Source organism: Misgurnus anguillicaudatus, chromosome 3 (assembly GCF_027580225.2).
Source record: "Misgurnus anguillicaudatus chromosome 3, ASM2758022v2, whole genome shotgun sequence".
Classification (NCBI taxonomy): Eukaryota; Metazoa; Chordata; class Actinopteri; order Cypriniformes; family Cobitidae; genus Misgurnus; species Misgurnus anguillicaudatus.
The window spans coordinates 42854061-42875036 of record NC_073339.2 but is presented as its reverse complement, the minus strand read 5'-3'; the positions used below and the strand labels follow the sequence as shown (position 1 = coordinate 42875036).

Below are 20976 nucleotides of genomic sequence, written 5' to 3'. Positions count from 1 at the left end.
GTCCTGTTTTGACAACACTACTGGGCATACAGATTTACAATCTACAGCTGAAGGGAGTATCTGAATAACAATCCCTGATGCAAGACCTGCATGTAGTTTTGTGTTTGTGTGAGTGTTAGTCAGCACAGTGTCTCCTTCAATAATCCACATTTCTGACAGCTCTTTATGAAGAATACTGTTGACTCATAAATGCCAAGAGCTTCGCCTCCGTTTTTGCAATGAAATATCAAAGATACAAAAATGAACAACAAAAGTGCAAAACAATATTTCTTTCAGGCCACAAGCTATGTGTATTAAAGCATTATATAACAGTCATGCAACATGGCTAAAATGTTATTTTCAATGTTTATCAAAGGCCTTGCGAAATCTTAGTGTTGTGTTTATTTTGGTATAGAATGCTAGTGTAGTGCATTGCATTATGGGATATAGGATAGCATACAGCATGCAATCCAGACGTGCATTTAAAGCATGCAGAAAATATGCATACTATTGGCACGCTTCACACTTTCATAATAAAGTTATGAAAGTATGCTAGTATGCATTTTCAAACATAACCAAAGCCATTTCAGGATCAAAGAGGTCAGGAAAACAAAATAAAATGAATCTCTATGCATCCCTCACCATTTAATCCATTATTTTATTCAAACTCTTCTCCACCCTCCTCTTAAAATTCAGCTTTCAGTTTTAATTAGGCCCTGATGGTCGTGTGTATGTAATATTTGTTGTTTCTCATGCCAGGGGTTAGAGGGGTTGTGTTTAGGGCTTCGCAGGCGCCCGCTCTCTTCTTCTCCAGGGAAACTTTAACCTTAAGTAACGCAGATGTAAAAACACGAGAACAGAGGTTAGGAACGCTGCTCAGATGCTCTTTACGCCAACGCGTGGATCTGTCTCTAACGCAAGCATGCGAGGAACCTGTAACACAAGCTTTTGACTGGGCTCTGCCGTTTCTTTAATCTCGACTTCAGTCGAACCCAGCGCACAAAGAGTTGCTTCTCAGTGGCTCGTGCTTTCGGAAAAGAGAGCTTCTGTGTGGAAAGGAACATTAAAGACCGGGAGCAGCAAAGCTTCGTTTGAATGTTAATTCCAGTAGATGTGTTTGCTTGATCTGGGAATGGAGAATCTAATTGGAAGGTTCACAGATGCTGTTATATTTGTAAATCAACATTATTCTTAGGGTTTCTGCTGACAAAAGTTATTCATTGTAAATATTTCCAATGCTATTTATGTGAAGTGTGTTTATAGATCCTAACAGTTTTCACTATACTCTAAAAATGCTAGGTTGTTTTAACCCGTCCATTCATCTATCCATATCCATATATCCATCTGCTGTATCTATCTGTCTGTCTGTCTGTCTGTCTGTCTATCCAGCCATCCATCTATTTACTGTATATATCTGTCTGTCTGTCTGTCTGTCTGTCTGTTCATACATACATACATACATACATACATACATACATACATACATACATACATACACTGTATCCATCCATCCATCCATCCACTGTATCATTCATCTATCGTATCCATTGTATCCATCCATCCACTGTATCCATCCATCGTATCCATCCATCCATTCATCAAATCCATATCCATCCATTTGCTGTATTTATCTGTCTCTCTGTCTGTCTATCCATACATCCATCCCAACCACTGATCCTACACTCAATCAATCACTCTATCACTCTATCTATCTATATGTTTATCCATCCATCCATCCACTGTATCTATCTGTCTGTCTGTACATACACATACATACATACATACACTTTATCTGTCCGTCCGTCCATCCATTGTATCCATCCATCGTATCCATTGTATTTATCTATCCATCGTATCCATCCATCCACTGTATTCATCCATCTGTCGTATCCATCCATCTTCCATTTTATCCATCCATCCATCCATTGTATCTATCCATCATATCCATCCATCTATTGTATCCATCCACTGTATCCATCCATCATCCATCGTATCCATCCATCCATCCATTGTATCCATCCATCCATCCATCGTTAACATCCATCCACTGTATTCATCCACTGTATTCATCCATCTGTCATATCCATCCATCATCCATCGTATTAATCCATCCATCCATTCTATCCATCCGTCTATCCATCCATCGTATCCATCCATCCATCGTATCCATCCATCCACTATCCATCCACCGTATCCATCCATCCATCATATCCATCCACCGTATCTATCGTATCCATCCATCCACCGTATCTATCTATCCATCGTATCCATCCATCCATCCACCATATTCATTCATCCACTGTATCAATCTATCCATCGTATCATCCATCCATCCACCGTATCCATCCATCGTATCCATCCCCGTATCCATCGTATCCATCCACCGTATTCATCCATCCACTGTATCCATCCATCCACTGTATTAATCCATTCACCATATCCATCGTATCCATCCACCGTATTCATCCATCTACTCTATCCATCCATCTATCGTATCCATCTATCCATCATATCCATCCATCCATCGTATCCATCCACCGTATTTATCCATTCACCGTATTCAGTGATCCATCCACCGTATTCATTGTATTCATTCATCATATTCATCGTATTCATCCACCGTATTCATCCATCCACTGTATCCATTGTATCCATCCACCGTATCCATTGTATCCATCCACTATCCATCCATCCACCGTATCCATCCATCCATCGTATACATCCACCGTATCCATCGTATCCATCCATCCACCGTATCTATCTATCCATCGTATCCATCCATCCATCCACCATATTCATTCATCCACTGTATCAATCTATCCATCGTATCATCCATCCATTCACCGTATCCATCCATGGTATCCATCCACCGTATCCATCGTATCCATCCACCGTATTCATCCATCCACTGTATCCATCCATCCACTGTATTAATCCATCCACCATATCCATCGTATCCATCCACCGTATTCATCCATCCATCTACTCTATCCATCCATCTATCTTATCCATCCATCCATCGTATCCATCCACCGTATTCATCCATTCACCGTATTCAGTGATCCATCCACCGTATTCATCGTATTCATCCACCGTATTCATCCATCCACTGTATCCATTGTATCCATCCACCGTATCCATTGTATCCATCCATCGTATTCATCCATCCACCGTATTTATCATATCCATCCACCATATCCATCCACCTTATCCATCCATCCACTGTATCCATCCATCCACCGTATCCATCCATCCATCCATCCATCCATCGTATCTATCTATCTATCTATCCATCCATCCATCCATCTATGGATTACAGCTACTCAACTAAACTTTTGAATGAGTTTCAGATAGGCATTCTGAATATAAAACCGCAAAAAAGACAACATGAAAAATGTTCATGTGAAGTGGGGCTTGTTAATGCATCATAATGATAACATCAAATGTTAATTTCAGCTCTCAGTTTTCTCATTTTATAACTTTCTTAAAGATTAACAGTGCAATATAAAACAAAACTTTTTTGTAATACGCATGGCACTTTGACTATCCACTTGAGGCCTCCCTTGTTGGTTCCTTGTCAGTATTCACCACAATGTTTCCAGGCTAGAGGCTCTTGGCCATGTGGGGTTAAAGTGAGCTGTGACGTTCCCTGCCATTGCTTCCCATATTGACCCCCCGTAACATCAATGCAAATTTACCAGTCAGTATTTGTGCCGCAATCTTGGGATCTCACTTGAAGTCGTTTGCGTTGCAGTCTGTGAACGCTTTCGGGCAGTTTCCCGGACAGGGATTAGACTAGTCCTACACTACAACATTTTTAAGAGCTGTCCAAACTGAAAACAACTTGAACTGACATATCTTAAAATACATCAGTGCCCTTTGTTTTGCCTCAAAATGCACACAGGTAATGTTTTTAGTAAAGCATGTTTGTTAAAACTAGTTATTTTCTTTATTAAACTAAGGCCTAGTCCTGGCTTAAGATAATCCCTGTCCGGTAAACCGCCCCTTCATGTCTATTTTTGGAAAGAATGCATCAACCCCCAGATTTAAAGAGATGATCGCTTTTTTTGCAATTGCATGCAAACACAAGTCTATGTATGCAAAGTTTGTGTCTTTACGTGTGTGTTAGCTATTTGTTGATGTACTAATAAACATGAACAAAATGTACTTTTAGCACGGCTCAAAGGTCTAGATCTTTCCCTAGCTGTGTCCAGAAAGAGCCTGTAGGGCCTTTGTGACCCCCATGCTACCTAATCATTCAAACTGTCAGCGATTTCCTTCAAGAATATGCAAAGATTTACCAACCCCTGCGGTCCACCTCTGTTCCTCCTCCTCCCAAAGGCCAGCAAGTTGCATTTTAATTGAATATTAACATCAAGCCATAAATCACAGGCAAACGTCTAAAGATCTGAGTCCAAGATCAGTATTAATACATAGTGACCCAAAGAAATAAAGGGAGTGAACGTGGATAAATAGAAATAAGGAGATGCTATCAAATTTTGATTAGATGTCGCACCAATTTACAGTTTATCGTAAGGAATAGAATCTGTTCTGACAGGCCCACATTTAAAATCTTTAATGTATTCATATAATGTCGGACCACATGAGATGGAGCAAGAAGTGGGGGCAGGTACAGGTGAATGTAGCTTGAATACTCTGCTTTAATTATCATGCTGATTCTTAACTTCAACGGTGTTGGTCGAAATAATAATTGTTAAAAGTGTGCTATGGCAGGGTATGATGTATCTGGAGGAGAGACGTCTGGTGCACAGAGACCTGGCTGCGCGTAACGTCCTGGTGAAATCTCCAAACCACATTAAGATCACAGACTTCGGTCTCGCCCGACTACTGGATACGGATGAAAAGGAGTACAATGCTGACGGAGGCAAGGTTAGTGTTTGAATGATGTAACATGCCAAACTTCACTATAATGGACTGTAAACGGGAACATGGCTTAACATATATTTCAAGGAATTTTGTGTATGGTGACAGCCAACTATTTGGTTCAAAAAAGTTCCTCACAAACCTATGGGTGATACTACATCTATATTTTTTACAGTCTATGGTAAAAACATGCAGATGTTGGTTGTTTGTTGCTCTTTTCGTGGTAAATGTATAGTAGCTAAAATCAACTTTTTTAAACCTGATGTAGATGCCCATCAAGTGGATGGCATTAGAGTGCATTCACTACAGAAGGTTCACACACCAGAGTGACGTCTGGAGCTACGGTGAGTTGCACAGTTAATCATACCAAGAGTTTGGTTGTGCAAAACTAACAGCAATATAAATAATACCAGGATGGCATTAACCAATAAAGAGGCGTGTTTCTCGTATATTAGACATCCATTAGCATCATGCTTATAACTAAGATATTTGATATATTCTGTTCATTCAGGAGTGACTATCTGGGAGCTGATGACATTTGGAGGGAAGCCCTATGATGGTATTTCCACCCGTGAGATTCCAGATATTTTAGAGAAGGGCGAGCGTTTGCCCCAGCCACCCATCTGCACCATAGACGTCTACATGGTGATGGTGAAATGTGAGTGAGATATACCGTATGTGATATTACTTGATAATGTAATAAAGGGGTCTTCAACTAATCTACTTTGAGGGCCAGATTTAAAAAATTTAAATTTGATGGGGGCCAAAATTTTAACCCTATTTTTACCTCTTATGTATATAATAATATAAGTGCCAGGCAAAGATTAATCATGATTAATCGCATACAAAATAAAAGTGAATTTTTGCCTAATATATGTGTGTGTACTTTGTGTAATTATGTATATTTAAACACACACACACACACACACACACACACACACACACACACACACACACATGTATACATTTCAGAACATTTTTATTTATATATCCATTTTTATTGTTAATATAGAATATATAAAAATATAAATAAATATATATACACATGTAAATGTTTCTTAAATACATACATGAATGTGTGTGTATTTATATATACAAAATAATTACACATAGCACACTCATATATTATGCAAATAAATAACTTTTATTTTGTATGCGATTAATCGCAATTAATCTTTGCCCAGCACTAAATAATATGTGTATAATAATATATGTTATAGGCTAATTTTGTTGCTTTTGTTACTTTTTGTTATAGGTTATATATTAAAACACGTGCATTTTAAAAAAGATGCACACATTTTGTATCCAATATTTTGTCTTTTAATTACTGAAAACTCATCTTTTCTTTTTTAATAATTTAAAAACAATTGCATGGCAATTGCAAATGTTAAAAAAGTGCAAGTGTAAATAATCAACACATGTATTTTTGTATAGCACTAACTGTAATGCCGAGCTCCTAAACTTTTGTTTATAACTAACTTACATAAATTGTTACATAATGTAACAAGGTAAACATATGCATGCATTTACAACATATAGCCCATCTTTTGCTAATGATTAAAATTGCACTTCATGTTTTCTTTTTTAATATTTTAAAAATATATAGGCTATAAACCCGTTTCCACTTTACACACATTCAGACACGACTGTCGGAGTTCGCCCCCTAGTGGCAGTTGTAATAAATTTTCTGTTTAATCATAAATCTGTGCCAGCATGGGAGAGAAACGCTTTCCAGCACAAGAGTCTTCAATCTATGAATATTCAAAATAGTGGAATAAATTATTGAATGCAAATGAATGAAACTATAAACAGCTATGCCTATATGCCAAGTGTTACTGATAGTTGATTAATAATTTTCACCTTGCACACACTGAAATACATCACTTCCAGTCGGCGTGTTGCATGTAGTGTAGTTGCCCAAAAAAATTTTTTCTTAATACATCAAAAGCTCAAAATGGATCCGAAAATCACATACTTCCAGATGGTTGGCACCCCACGCAGCCACTTTGCAACTCTCCTTTCAGTTTATCTGCCGTCATTTGTCGTGTACAGTGGAAAAGGTGGCTTTAAAGTAACCACACTGATTTTAAATCAGACAAAGATGACTGGTGGGCCGGATAAAGATGATTGGGGGGCAGCATTTGGCCTGCGAGCCGTCAATTGACTAGCCCTGATGTTTGTGTCTGCAAAAATGCTCTAGGAATTATTTTTATAAACACTGTGTATTAGGAAAAGAAGAAACCAGCTTTATTGTTCAATGATTCACTCTTTGTCTGTCTTTACCTTCAGGCTGGATGATTGATGCCGACAGTCGGCCTCGATTCAAAGAACTCGCCGCAGAGTTTAGCCGAATGGCACGAGACCCTCAGAGATACCTGGTCATACAGGTGCACATTTCTAAAATCCTGCCTAAATGGCAATTTTTTTCACAAGTGCACATTTGAATTACATAAAATAACTTTAGATGATAATTGCTGTGATATGTTTGTCTCAGGGGGACGATCGCATGAAGCTTCCCAGCCCCAACCACAGTAAGTTCTTTCAGAGTCTCCTAGATGAGGAGGAACTGGATGACCTGATGGATGCCGAGGAGTACTTGGTTCCACAGACCTTAAATGCTCATCCCACTTCCCATATGTCCCTCCCACACGTCGACTCGAATCAAGTAAGCACCAGAATGTCTGTCTTGCTTCGAAGCCCATAGAAATCAAAGAACAAATATTTTAACTTTTAAGAATTTAGTTGGTTTCAGACCAACAGTTTGTAACAAGCACTTGCAAAAACTGCCAGCTCCAATCAGATTTAAAATATTCAACAGAAGTCTCCGTTTAAATATAACTTTGGATAAAAATAAAAGAGTCCAGATAAAACCATATAAACAACACAAAAAAGTTGATGTTATTTCACGTTCCTTCCTTTGATCAGAACCAGTTTGGCTATCATGATGGAACGTTGCGCACCGAGGTGACACCAGGGGCTCGAACTCGTGAGGTATCGGCTGCATGCAGTGGACCCTCGGTCAATCCAGGTGTACAGAGAGCAGGTCTGGATTCAGTGGAGGGGCAGCAGTGCAATGGAAGTTTGAAGAAACAGAGCACCGCTCACTCAATGGAGGACAGCAGTGCTCAGCGTTACAGTGCAGATCCCACCGTACTCCTGGGAGAAAGAGAACAGAGGGCAGATACAGATGAGAACGCCTATGTGTCCCCTATGAAAGACAAGAGCTCCACAAGTATGTTCTTAAGTCATTTTTTGCACTTTATAAAGGTTTAAATGTGAAGGAAATGTACTTTCGATAGGTTTGTTTTGAACTCTGACAAGAGATGAAGACTCATTTACATTGCTTTTATCCAATTAACTCTTTCCCCACCAGCATTTTTTATGATTTTTTGAAAAGTTTATTGCCTTCCAGAAAATGCTGTTATTTAAATATATGAATAGTTTCGTTGCAAAACGAGATAAATCCATTTTTTTACATTTTTGTCAAAACATGTTTATTATTATGTTATCATGTTATTATTTTGTTTTATGGTGCTACTTAGCTGTGTTTTTTAAGTTATGAAGGTTTAAATCAAAACAAACCAACTGCAGTTGCATTGAAATTAAATGGAATGCACAACCAAAAAACAAGATTTCTGAACAATTAAAAAAACGGTGGTTATCTCGTTTTGCAACGAAACTCTTCAATAAACATACAATATATCAGATGAAAGAACAGATCCTCTGCTTTATTAAAAATCATCATATCTTAACTTGTTCTCTTTTTATAACCTCTATATGGGTAGGTTGAAAATAATAGAATTTTTGTAAAGGACTTTTGTTAGAGATCAGATTTAGAGCAATCATCAAAACATACACAAAGTTTTTACTGTTTTTGGATCAGTGGTTGCTTCAGTGTTTTATTAGTTGAGTATAAGCGCCACCTAGTGGATAATAGCGGAAATATAGATTACCATAAAAACTCGTCATTGGCAGGGAAGTGTTTTCTCTTAATTGACGAGATAACTCGTCAATGGCAGGGAAAGAGTTAAGAGACTTATGGAACTACATGCATTCACTGTTACTTTGGCGTCACTAGCAAGAAACATGAAAACTTAAGCTGCGTCCGAAATTAACCTACTTCCATACTATATAGTAGGCGAAAAGCAGTAGGCGAGGACAGTTGTTGGTCTAAATTCATAGTATTCAAAAAACAGTAGGCGAAAAATATCCAGATGACCCACTATCTGAGTCCCCGGGAGACGCTGTATATTGATATTGAAAAGCAACACAACTTAGTGGCACTGTGACAACCACAGTACAGGCATAATGACAATATGATATTAATAAATACCACTTACCATTTATAAGTTAATTGTACTTCGTCGAAGACGATGCCTTGCCGGTTGGTCCTATAAAACTCTGTGGCTATTATGTCTTGGCATATCCAAACATCCTTCTTGGATATGAAATTGTTTAACGCCAAAAGTTGTTCTTTTTTTTAATTAACTTGCGTTCAAAACTACTTAATTGGTTACATTTATATAGCGCTTTTTCTGCAGACATCAAAGCGCTTTACATATGACTGGGGGAATCTCCTCAACCACCACCAATGTGCAGCATCCACCTGGATGATGCGACGCCCACCACACACCAGCTTATTAGTGGAGAGGAGACAGAGTGATATAGCCAATGATTAGTATCTATGGTTAACACTATCTAAAGGGGATCGCACACTGGCCACGCAGCTCAGCGCCGCGCAGCGCCGCGTTGAGTCGCGTCTAGGACAACTCAGAGGTATTGTAAACCGGAAGTGCACATTAAATAGCGCGAGCTTCATCAGGTAGCATCTACTTCAAAATGCTAAATATACGTTAGCAGCCAATGTTAATCGTTAATGATTTGGGACAAATATGATGTTATTTAATGTTAAACTATGTGAGTGGCGCTGTGTGGCGCGACAGGGATTTGAGCAACTTCCTGAGTCACAGCTGGGAGGCGCGGACAGGCGCCACCTGGCGGCGCCGGTGTGCGTATACTCTTAGAAAACAATGTGTTCGATTTTTTTAGAACAGCGGGGCGCTGAGCGGCGCGGCCGATGTGCGATCCCCTTAAGGCTGCATTGAAAAGTAACTTCGCGTCTGGTGCCGTCTAGGTGAAAAAACTGATTCGGTGTGTCGCATAGAAGTCCTCATCGTCTTGCTGCCCCCTCCCCATTCTGTGATTGGTTCCCTATTTTAGGGGCAAAATTGGTCCATAGTTTCCATGCTAGACTTGTAGCATGAATAAATTTGCACGCAAGGCAGCATGGGGAAACCCAGGCTACATATTTATACATAGTTGAGGAGTAGGTACTTCATCTAATTCAGTATGTAATGTCACAGTATGCGATTTCGGAGGCAGGGTTGGTTGGTTGGTCTTGATGCTTATTTAAGTAATTCCATAATTAGTTTTTTAAACCTATCGTATCTTAAAAAATAAAATAAATCAAGTTTTAAGCAAGTACATAGAATCCGTATAAAACTGTCTCCTTACTAACCTCCGATTTGAAAAGTAAGCTTATAATTATGATTCATAATTTGAGAAATCGGGTGTGATTTTCAAGAATACGTCAGTTTCACGTCATTTGACTTGTAAAGGTACGTAAAGTTACCTGCAATTTCATGCTTCAAACTGAGATGGCGACAGAGAGGCAAAAGTTATAAATTGCAGCTTTAGATGAAGTGTCCTGATAAAATTCGAATGAAAACACTGTTGTTCATCTTTCATCTCTATAGATCATCTGAATCCTGTCGAGGAGAATCCTTTTGTTACTCGGCGTATAAATAAAGACCTTCACGCGCTAGACAACCCAGGTTACCACAGCACCCCCGATGGTAAACCCAATTGCGAAGATGAGTATATGAACGAGCCCCTTTACCTCAACACGTTCAACAACATCAGTGACACGAACCAAGACATGTTAAGGAAGAATGGAGTCTCCATTCCATTGCAGGTGTCGACAGCAACCCACAATCCAAGCAACCATGTCACACAAGTAGGTAGACCCTATCATCACAACCACGGACCGCATGTTCGCTTCGCCGTCCCTCCGGTTCAACTCGTGCACTCTGTACCAATGAACCAGAATGATCAGTCGGTTCAGTCAATCCATGATCACCCCAGCAAATCTGGTCAGCCATCACCAGCAGGCCAGATCTGCCTTGTCCAGCCAGGGAACCCCAGCAAATCCAATCGTTCACCTCAACAGTTTCACTTGGCAAATTCTGCCATCACAGGTAAAGTTGGACTGCCGGGTCACCCCATCCAACCGGGCAGCATGATTCATTCGGACAAAGTGTACAGAAATAACTTTGACAATCCTGAATATTGGCAGCACAGCCTTCCACCCAAGATTAACCCCCAAGACTCAGTCATCTGCAATAACAAGTTTCTGTACAAGCAGAATGGCCGCATACAGTCATCCATAGCGGAAAACCAGGAGTCTGAGTCAGGTACGAAGCCAGGAACGGTCCTGCCTCCTCCTCCGTATCGGCAGAGGAACACTGTGGTCTAACGTCCGGGTCTCTGTACTCTGTAGAGCCTGGTTCTTCTACCAGCACCTTACCTTTAATGTCTTTCCTCAATCCTAGGGTTAAAGAAAGGAGACATGGCAAAATATAAGCCACATAATTTACATGTGTTTAGGTGTCAAATAGGGTGAGAAGGTCACCCCAACTGAGTCCATCCCAAATAATCTTGTCTATTTTTTCTAGTGTTTTTGTGTCCAGTGACATCTTTATTAAAGTTGTGAAACATTTGCATTCAAGGTACATTCGTATCTGTGTTCCCTGAAAATCGAATCCATGAGCTTTGCGTTGGAAACGCAAAGATCTACCTATTGAGGTAGATGAACATTGAATAATGCCGATTATATGCACTTAAATTTTATACACGCACACAGTTTCCGGCACATACTTCAGCCATTTGAAACCGATAAACCTGCTGCCCTTCTGGGAGAACTGGTGTTAGATAAAAACGCATTGTGAAATTGTGGACACTTTAATTCCTCGACAGTTGAACAGAACGTCGATAAAGTCGTGGAGGGGTATTAGTACATAATGAATACAAAGACCTGATACAATATTGTCAGTGAAAGTCAGGGGTTATTTTCCCCTGATGAGCAAGTGACCTCAGGGGGATTCACCTGTAGAGAGATACAGAATTCATTATCAGAATGAACAGGACTGAATGCTTTACAGGGTGTTTGCATTCATTTTCCTTAATTGCATAAGCTCTGACAAAGCATGTTTGGTAACTTAAATTATCCTTTGTCTGAATTGAATTTTTCTTTTATGTTTATTCAAAGGACTCCATTTGGTCACCTGTATTTGTGAATATGCTATCTCATGGCAAACAGGTTGCTTTGGTGGACTGTGTTTCGCTTTGATATTCGTTTATTTACGAAGTCGACAAATCAAGTGAATGCATTTGCTTTACTTCTGGTTAACACATTTACTAGTCATTTAGGTTTTATTTGTGCAATGCAGTGTTTTTGGTATTAATCCTCTATTAAATTCAGATACAGTATGTGACCCTGTACCACAAAACCAGTCATAAGTCGCATGGGTATATTTGTAGCAATAGCCAACAATACATTTTATGGGTCAACATTATAGATTTTTTATTCATATTTTAAGTTTTTTGCACCCTCAAATAATGCAAACCAAACTAACAAACCAAACATCAATGGAAAGCTTATTATTCAGCTTTGAGTTGATGTATAAATCTCAATTTCAAAAAATTGACCCTTATGACTAGTTTTGTCGTCCAAAGTCACATTTGGGAAATGAAACCTGGGCACAATATTTACACATATTATCATTACTATTTATTGAAAATGGCTGCTAAAAGTTTGTTTTTTTTCTCGGGCATTTCATTGATATTCCATAATACACTAAACTATTTTTTTCATTGACACAGTCAGTTTACATGTATCAGATGTGTTAAGCTTACTGTATTGTACTGTGTTTTGAATTACAATACCAGATATCCAAAGTTGCGTACGTTAAGACAGAACTGTTAAAAGACTTAGTGCTTAAATTATACAAAAAGCCTTTAGTTTGTTGTGAATCACCCAAATAATGTCTGTACCTGGTATAACACTGTGCTGTTTTATTTCGTAGTGAACACAATTGTTTGTGCTTGTAATTGTAGTCCATGCATTGTGTTGCATTTGTGTGTCTTTGTTGCTTTATATGATTTATAATCAGATGGGTTATTAGGTCATAATCAAGCGTGCCGCATAAGCCCTGAAAAGTGAAGCCAAAACGTCTCGATCGCCCCCCAGTGACCGGTCCCAGTATAGGTCATAAAGCCCGCCTCCCCATGTTATTCAATGGGACTTGAGACCAACTAAAAAAATTAATTACACTTCATTTATCTTTTTTCCGAAGCTGATTTCTGTCATTTACTGTAGTTTTAATCACGCTGATGTAAATTCAAATGTTTGTTTTTAAAATAGGTTTGTATTTAGTTAGCTATTTAATGATATAAAATCGGTGGTGTCACGTCATGATTGACAGCTGTGATATTGTGTGATATGCGCATTCTACGAGAGCGAGGGCGGGGTTTTGACTTCGCGCCTTCCCTTCCTGCTCACTACTGCGCATGACTGGTCCCGAAATCGCTATTGCGCAGACTCAAGACCCAAGATGTCAGCCAATATCGGGACACTGGCAGCTTCACTTTTCACCAATGGAAGAGAGCGAACAGGCGTCGTCCATCTTTTTTACAGTCTATGGTCATAATAATCAAGTTTCAGTGAAGTTTTGAGTTCATTACAACACGTTTACAGGTAGAAATAGTAAAACGAGAGATTTTATTGCAACTCTTTGTTTTAACTCTTTCCCCGCCAGTGTTGCCAGCCAGCGCCAGCATTTATGATTTTATTTATTTATGATTTTCACATAAAGTTTAAAGGGGACATATCGTGAAAAAGTGAGACTTTTCCGTGTTTAAGTGCTATAATTGAGTCCCCCGTGCTTCTATCAACCTAGAAAATGTGAAAAAGATCAACCCAGTAACTTAGTTTTGGTAAACCATTCTCTGCAAGCATGTGAAAAATTAGGTCACTGAAATTTGGCTCCCCCTGTGATGTCAGAAGGGGATAATACCGCCCCTTAATCTACACTATCCAACCACCGCACTGCCACAGTGCAGAGATCAGCTCATTTGCATTTTTGCTCACAAAGTTGCAATTTTAACATGCTATAATAAATGATCTATATGATATTTTGAGCTAGAACTTCACATACGTACTCTGGGGACACCAAAGATTTATTTCACATCTTTAAAAAGCCTCGTGAAATGTCCCCTTTAATGCCTTTAAGAAAATTGTCTTCTTTAAATATATAAAAATAGAATATATCAAATGAAAGAACAGACCCTCTGCTTTCAAAAAAAAGTTTCATGCTATCTGCACTTCTTTATATCACCTCTCAAATATGGGGTAGGTTTCTTCAAAAATAAAAAAATAGCAAAAAGCTGAAAACAGCGGAAAATTGATTGCAGGGAAAGAGTTAAAGGTGCATTGTGTAACTTTTAGAAGGGTGTCTTGACAGAATGCAATATAATATACATAACTATATTATCAGTGGTGTATAAAGACCTTACATAATGAACTGTATTGTTTGTATTATCTTAGAATGAGCCGTTTTTATTTACATACACCGCGGGTCCCCTACATGAAAGTCGCCGTCATGTTTCTACAGTAACCCTAAATGGACAAACTGTCTTATAGACTGTGTTTTGTCACTACGTTTTCTCAGACAATGACGTGTTTGTACTGTGGTGGTTATCGTAGCTTTACTATGCCTTTCGAAAGGGAGGGGTGAGCTGTCGACCGAGCCGTTGGTTGCAATTCACAATCTCACAGTTAGGTGCCGCTAAAAATCTCCACAGTAGACCTTTAACTGTCAAATTATCATAAAAACGGATCTCCGGTCACAAATATTATTGTTGCACTTTTGTAAAATTTGATTTATAGACAATTATGAGATAAGGTTTTACATGTATGCACGTATGCAAATGATTTTATCCAATGGGACTTGCAGTGTATTTGAAGGAATAGTCTGCTCATTTTCAATATTAAAATATGTTATTACCTTAACTAAGAATTGTTGATACATCCCTCTATCATCTGTGTGCGTGCACGTAAGCGCTGGAGCACGCTGCGACGCTTCGATAGCATTAAGCTTAGCCCCATTCATTCAATGGTATCATTTAGAGATAAAGTTAGAAGTGACCAAACACATCAACGTTTTTCCTATTTAAGACGAGTAGTTATACGAGCAAGTTTGGTGGTACAAAATAAAACGTAGCGCTTTTCTAAGCAGATTTAAAAGAGGAACTATATTTTATGGCGTAATAGCACTTTTGGGAGTACTTCCACTCGCCTGAAAAGTCCGCTCCCCTTCTCACTCTCATAATGGGAGAGGGAGGGTGTTACTGCGCCGAGTCGAAGTACTCCCAAAAGTGCTATTACGCCATAAAATGTAGCTCCTCTTTTAAATCCGCTTAGAAAAGCGCTACGTTTTATTTTGTACCACCAAACTTGCTCGTATAACTACTCGTCTTAAATAGGAAAAACGTTGATGTGTTTGGTCACTTCTAACTTTATCTCTAAATGGTACCATTGAATGTATGGAGCTAAGCTAAATGCTATCGAAGCGTCGCAGCGCGCTCCAGCGCTTACGTGCACGCACACAGATGATAGAGGGATGATTCAACAGTTCTTAGTTAAGGTAATAACATATTTTAATATTGAAAATGAGTAGACTATTCCTTTAAGGCATAAGTTTGTGCTGTACGGGAATCGAATCCAAGATTAGCGCCATGCCATTCTAAATGAGCAATAATAAAATGAAAGATGTAAGCGATCCTAATACTTTCAAAAATAAAGGTGCTTCATGATGTCGTAGAAAAACCATTTTTGGCTGAATGGTTTCTTAAAAATCCAACCTTTCCATTTCAAAAAAGGTCTTTAAGATTATGAAAAGGTATAAAAGAAATGGTTCTTAAATGGAATCGTTGTAGAAGAACCTTTTAAGCGACCATTATTTTTAATAGTGTATTTGACATAAACATTTTATTTTTTATCAAAGTTAACTCAAAAATGTAAATTGATGCATATTGAATAGCTTCAGGGAACTTCTAACAAATCTCAGCAAACAAACATACAGTTCCCATGAATGCACGGTCAGTATCTACCAAACCATTTGACAAACCAAGTAATGAGAAGTGCAGGGGATACACACGACACAACATTAGATCATTTGAACATTTATAGCAAAATGTGCCATGTTTCTGAGCCATTTAGTATGATTGCTCTGTATGTTCTTATGAAATGTGAATAGTATTTTTGTAGAGCGATGAAAGATAGGAACTGTAAATATAAAGAGACTGTTGCATCCAGATTTTGTTTTCTTGAAACCTTAACATGCCTTGTCTGTGGACATAGTGTCAGTATGTTTGTGTTTGCTTTAAACTTAAGTGATGTTTTGTTTTCCTCGGGCCTGCGTGTCAAACTCCTGCTGCTTCTATGGTTAGTTGTGGCCCTTTCTTCTTTCTCCATAAGTGCCCATTTTCTCTATTCTTTACCTTAATATACTTTATTAGTTGTAAATATGACTGTTTAAGATTTACTGAAAGGCACAAGATAAACTTTTGAATATTTACTTGTCAACCTAATATAAAACAAAGTACTGATGTATTTTCAGTGTATTTTCTATATTTATTATAGGCATTTTGTTTTGATGTCAACCTTTGATTTGATTGCATTTTATTAGTTGTGATGTTATGTACATGATGAATTCTGTGAGAACTGCTCTTGTTCAGGCAAAGATTTTAAATGAAACAAAATGTTTTGGACACCTAATCTACGATAATGAACAACAAATTAATGTGATTGAATTAGATAACTTATTATTAAGCTCAACAATTCTTAGCTATGTTTACAATTAGCTAATTTTAAGCAAAACAGATGGAGATTGTTAATGTTTGACAGTCACAAATAAAATATTTTAACTTATTAATACTTTTTTTAATTAACTACGCAGATTTCAACTTTTATCATTTTTAAAATTATTATTACAATTGAATTATTATTTAAATATAGTAAAAAATAGTTTATTTAAATAATATATTTAAATGATCTAAACAAATAATTTATCAAACCTTAAAAAAACTATTTTTATTAAAGCTGCAATCCATAACTTTTTTTTGTTAATAATAAACAAAAAACAATTACTGAGCAATACAAAAAAATGTATTGGGAAAGTTTGATGTCATTTGGCTTCAATTTGTAATTTTTTTTAAATGTTTGCTTGAAAATTGTGCTCTCTGTAAAATAGATTTGTTTTGATGTTTATCAAGCCAATGTTATTTTTCTTCAATTGACTTTATTTGGCATATGGGTGTCTATTGGAATGATGATTCATTTTTACATGTGGCTTATGTGTCCAAATGGATTATTATATATTATTTTAGTTTCTATTCTGTCATTGAAACATACAAAAACACAGAGACAAAACTTAGTCGAGAGTTCAGATCATTCCTCATATCGTTTCCTTGTAAATTGATATTCACAAACTAATGCCAACAGAAATAATGTCCCATATTTGTTACATTGTCCTGTTAAAAGTATATTTTGAATTTAATATAAATAAAGATCAAATGAATTTGAAGACTGTTATTTTGTGTGTCATACTGTATCATTTAAATTGATAGAGGAGTTCTTGCATGCAAGTTATCTTGTTTGTTTTGTTTGTTTTATTAAGAGTACCGAAATAGCACAGTCAGTTACTGTATAGATTTAGTTAACCTACCTGTTGTCTATTTATCTACAAACAACATAAAAATCTACATCTGACGAAGTGCATCTGACAGTCTTGAATAATAAAAGACGTCCTTGATATGAAATATCATGAATTCAGCAAGCTTGTGTATCAGCAAAATAATTTCATGAGAAATCTTTTGCTGAACTTCAAGTCTTTCACTTGAATCATAAATAATACACAACTGTCCAATGCTGAAAGTTTCTCTGATGTTTCTGCTATTAATACTAATCAGCCAAGCGCATGCTGGGCGTTCAGATTTGTTTATGCTGTTAAACCAAAGTCCCTTTTCAGGCAATCGCTTGGCGGCCATATTGGATTTACACTCCAGTAGCTATTTTTAATTATGTAGATCCAGATCTAACTGAATGGGAAAATACCAAAATATTTTATGTTGGTCCAGCAGATGTGCAAATGAGGTGTAGCTTTACAGGCTGATGAAATTCTCTGTTGTATTTCATTTAAGTATCAACTTAGTGTCAGATTTTTCTCCTGAAATTACTTTGGAGTAATTAAACATAAAATTGTTATAATACATTAAATAGTATTAAATAGAACTTGAATTCCTCCATCAAGGACTGATTGGATCGTTTGAAGTCTGGTCGTGTTGCTATTTGCAAATTGCTACGATCTTTTCCATACCATATGACCGGAAGTAAAGAGAGATTGTTTTGAGGAGGGGAGATGATTAGCATTTTTAATTAAAGGGGACAGAGAATAAAAAAAACATTTTTACCTTGTCTTTGTTGCGTAATGGTAGTCTACCCACATTCACAAACATACAAAAAGTGCAAAACATGCTAAACATCTCAGTTTCATAGAAATTCCTCTTTTAGAAATGTCAGCCAGAAAACAGCCCAATCTGAAAAACTGATGCTTATGACATCACATGCATCTAACTGCCCCTCCACTTTAAAATAATTGGCTAAATTTTTTTGTCTACATGTCACATCACAGAACAAAGATAAATGAAGAAGATTATGAGGCCACATGAATTAAAAAAGTGAAGCTCACAGAACTCATTTGTAAAAAAAATAATCTTCTGTGCACTTAGAGGACTTTGCTGAAAAATCTATATTTTTCACGTATATATATATACCTGGAAAAAAAATTATATATATACGTGAAAAATATAGATTTTTCAGCAAAGTCCTCTAAGTGCACAGAAGATTAATTGTTTGACCGACGACATACCCAATTTCCATGTTTTACATTCAAACTTGTGTCCCTTCTGAGTACATGGATCTGAATACAACCCAAATGTAGCAGGCACATGGATCACAGCGCCCCCTAATGTGTGGTTCAGTTTATTTAATATTACATTATTTGCAATGTTTCTAGTTTCATGTTTAGCAACTGTTTTCTATGTCTTAGTAGATTTTTTTGTAGAAGTTTTTTGCACTTAGAGGGTTTTGCAGTGAAATACAGTCAAATTTGTTAAAGCATCAAAATAACACACGCTGTTTCTGCGTATTTGATGTTAATCTGGAGTACCTATAGAGTAGAATTACATTCTTTATATCTCCGAAGAGTCTTTAGTTTTATCAGATTTATAAAAGACAGATCAGCTTTACCGATTCTTTCCGATAACATATGAAAAAATTCATAAGGAGGAGTTACGAACTGCGGGAGGAGCGAGTCATGAGTCAACACTTTAAACAACACTGACAAGATAAATTATGATTCTTATGATTCATGTTCGTGTAATTTATATTATATGCACTTACGCACCTATTTAATATAACACAGAAGTCTTACTTACCATATGCATCTCATGACCCGGTCAATTTATATAATATGCACTTACGCACCTATTTAATATAACACAGAAGTCTTACTTACCATATGCATCTCATGACCCGGTTGGGACTTTTCAATGAAATCCAGCATTAAACAAACACACGCACAACTCAGCTGCTACCCTCGATTAACAAACTATATCCATTGTTTCCATAATGCTGGCTTGCTTCTCCTTACATCCAAAAGCACACTTCTTTTTTCATGCCATTGTTGAGTTTTGATGCCTGTGACTTAGCGTCCTCGGTTCTCGCTCTCCCGCTGATTGACGTGTGGCCATGGTTTTCCAGGGGAAGTGCCCATAAAAAGAAGTGTTACGTATAGCTTTCCCCGATATGATTCGGAAAAAAACATTTTCGAAACATGTACGAACCCTGAAGTGCATTTGGCACAGAAATACTCTGTTACATGTCCAACTGCTTTTTTGACACTTTACATTTATTTAGCATAAAGAAATCAATTCTTAATTAACTCTTAATTAATGTCTTAGTAGATTTTTTTGCCAAAAAGCATGCATGCACTTAGAGGGTTTTGACAGTCAAATTTGTTAAATACCAATTAAATGATCAAAGTGACATCTGTGAAAATAGAGCATTTCAGTTACTAACAAATATCCTTTTCATTGCTATTAAAATTACTGAATCTAAGCTGTGATAAACAATGCTCATTTACAAGAAAACATGTTGGATGCACTTAGGGGGGTTTGCATCTGAACTCTTCCTACAATAATATATAAGTTACCATTTGCTTTTATTTAAATCTCATTAATGTCCAGGAGACATGAGAGATACAAGAGATCTGTGATCATTTTTCTTACGGGAGGGCAATATGGGAGGTTAGATAATTATAAGACCCTCATATGTCTGATATTCTTGTCCATAGCTATGACTAAACAGATCAATTTTCCTAGATTAAAAACTAGTAAAGCTTTAACAAGACACATATTAGGCTTGAAAATTGGATGATTGGACAGCGATTTCACATTGGAAAGAAATTGGCTTCGAGAACAAAGAAGATTCGTTTTATTATTAAATTATTTTATGAGCAAAACAACGTCTTCCAGAATGAAGTGTCATTTTACAAAGACAGGCCCGTGTTAGATCCACAGGGCATGCAATTATACCAAATCAGTCTGTATCTACCAGTCTGATGACAGCATTGTTGGACAACAATTGCTATTTAATTGGGGTTGCCACACTGACAGGCATTTTACTGCTTTATCCGTCAGGTGGCTGTGCCATTAGAGCTGTTTCGGACGTGCTTGTCAAGTCTTAATTATCACTTGACATCTTTATACCAGCCCGGCCCTCTTTTAGCGCTCTTGTATTTGCATTTGCATTTTTTTTTTTTTGCAGAGCTGGGCACGGCTGTAGCATAGCTGTGGGTTACACAATATTGTTTTTCCTCTTCTTCTCATTGTTACAGGCAAATTTGCTGTGTGAATTACATCTGTAAGCTCATA

General features: G+C 37.3%; 1 protein-coding gene across 1 annotated transcript in view; it reads left to right on the top strand.

Moving 5' to 3' along the window:
- LOC129445034 (receptor tyrosine-protein kinase erbB-4) overlaps positions 1 to 13297 on the top strand; it is a 200894-nt gene extending 187597 nt beyond the window's left edge. Inside the window, 7 exon segments of the mRNA XM_055206118.2 lie at positions 4714 to 4869; positions 5132 to 5207; positions 5375 to 5521; positions 7153 to 7250; positions 7358 to 7528; positions 7789 to 8095; positions 10620 to 13297. Coding sequence (XP_055062093.2) covers positions 4714 to 4869; positions 5132 to 5207; positions 5375 to 5521; positions 7153 to 7250; positions 7358 to 7528; positions 7789 to 8095; positions 10620 to 11398 — 1734 coding nt within the window. The 3' untranslated portion in view covers positions 11399 to 13297.
- Positions 13298 to 20976: the final 7679 nt, after the last annotated feature.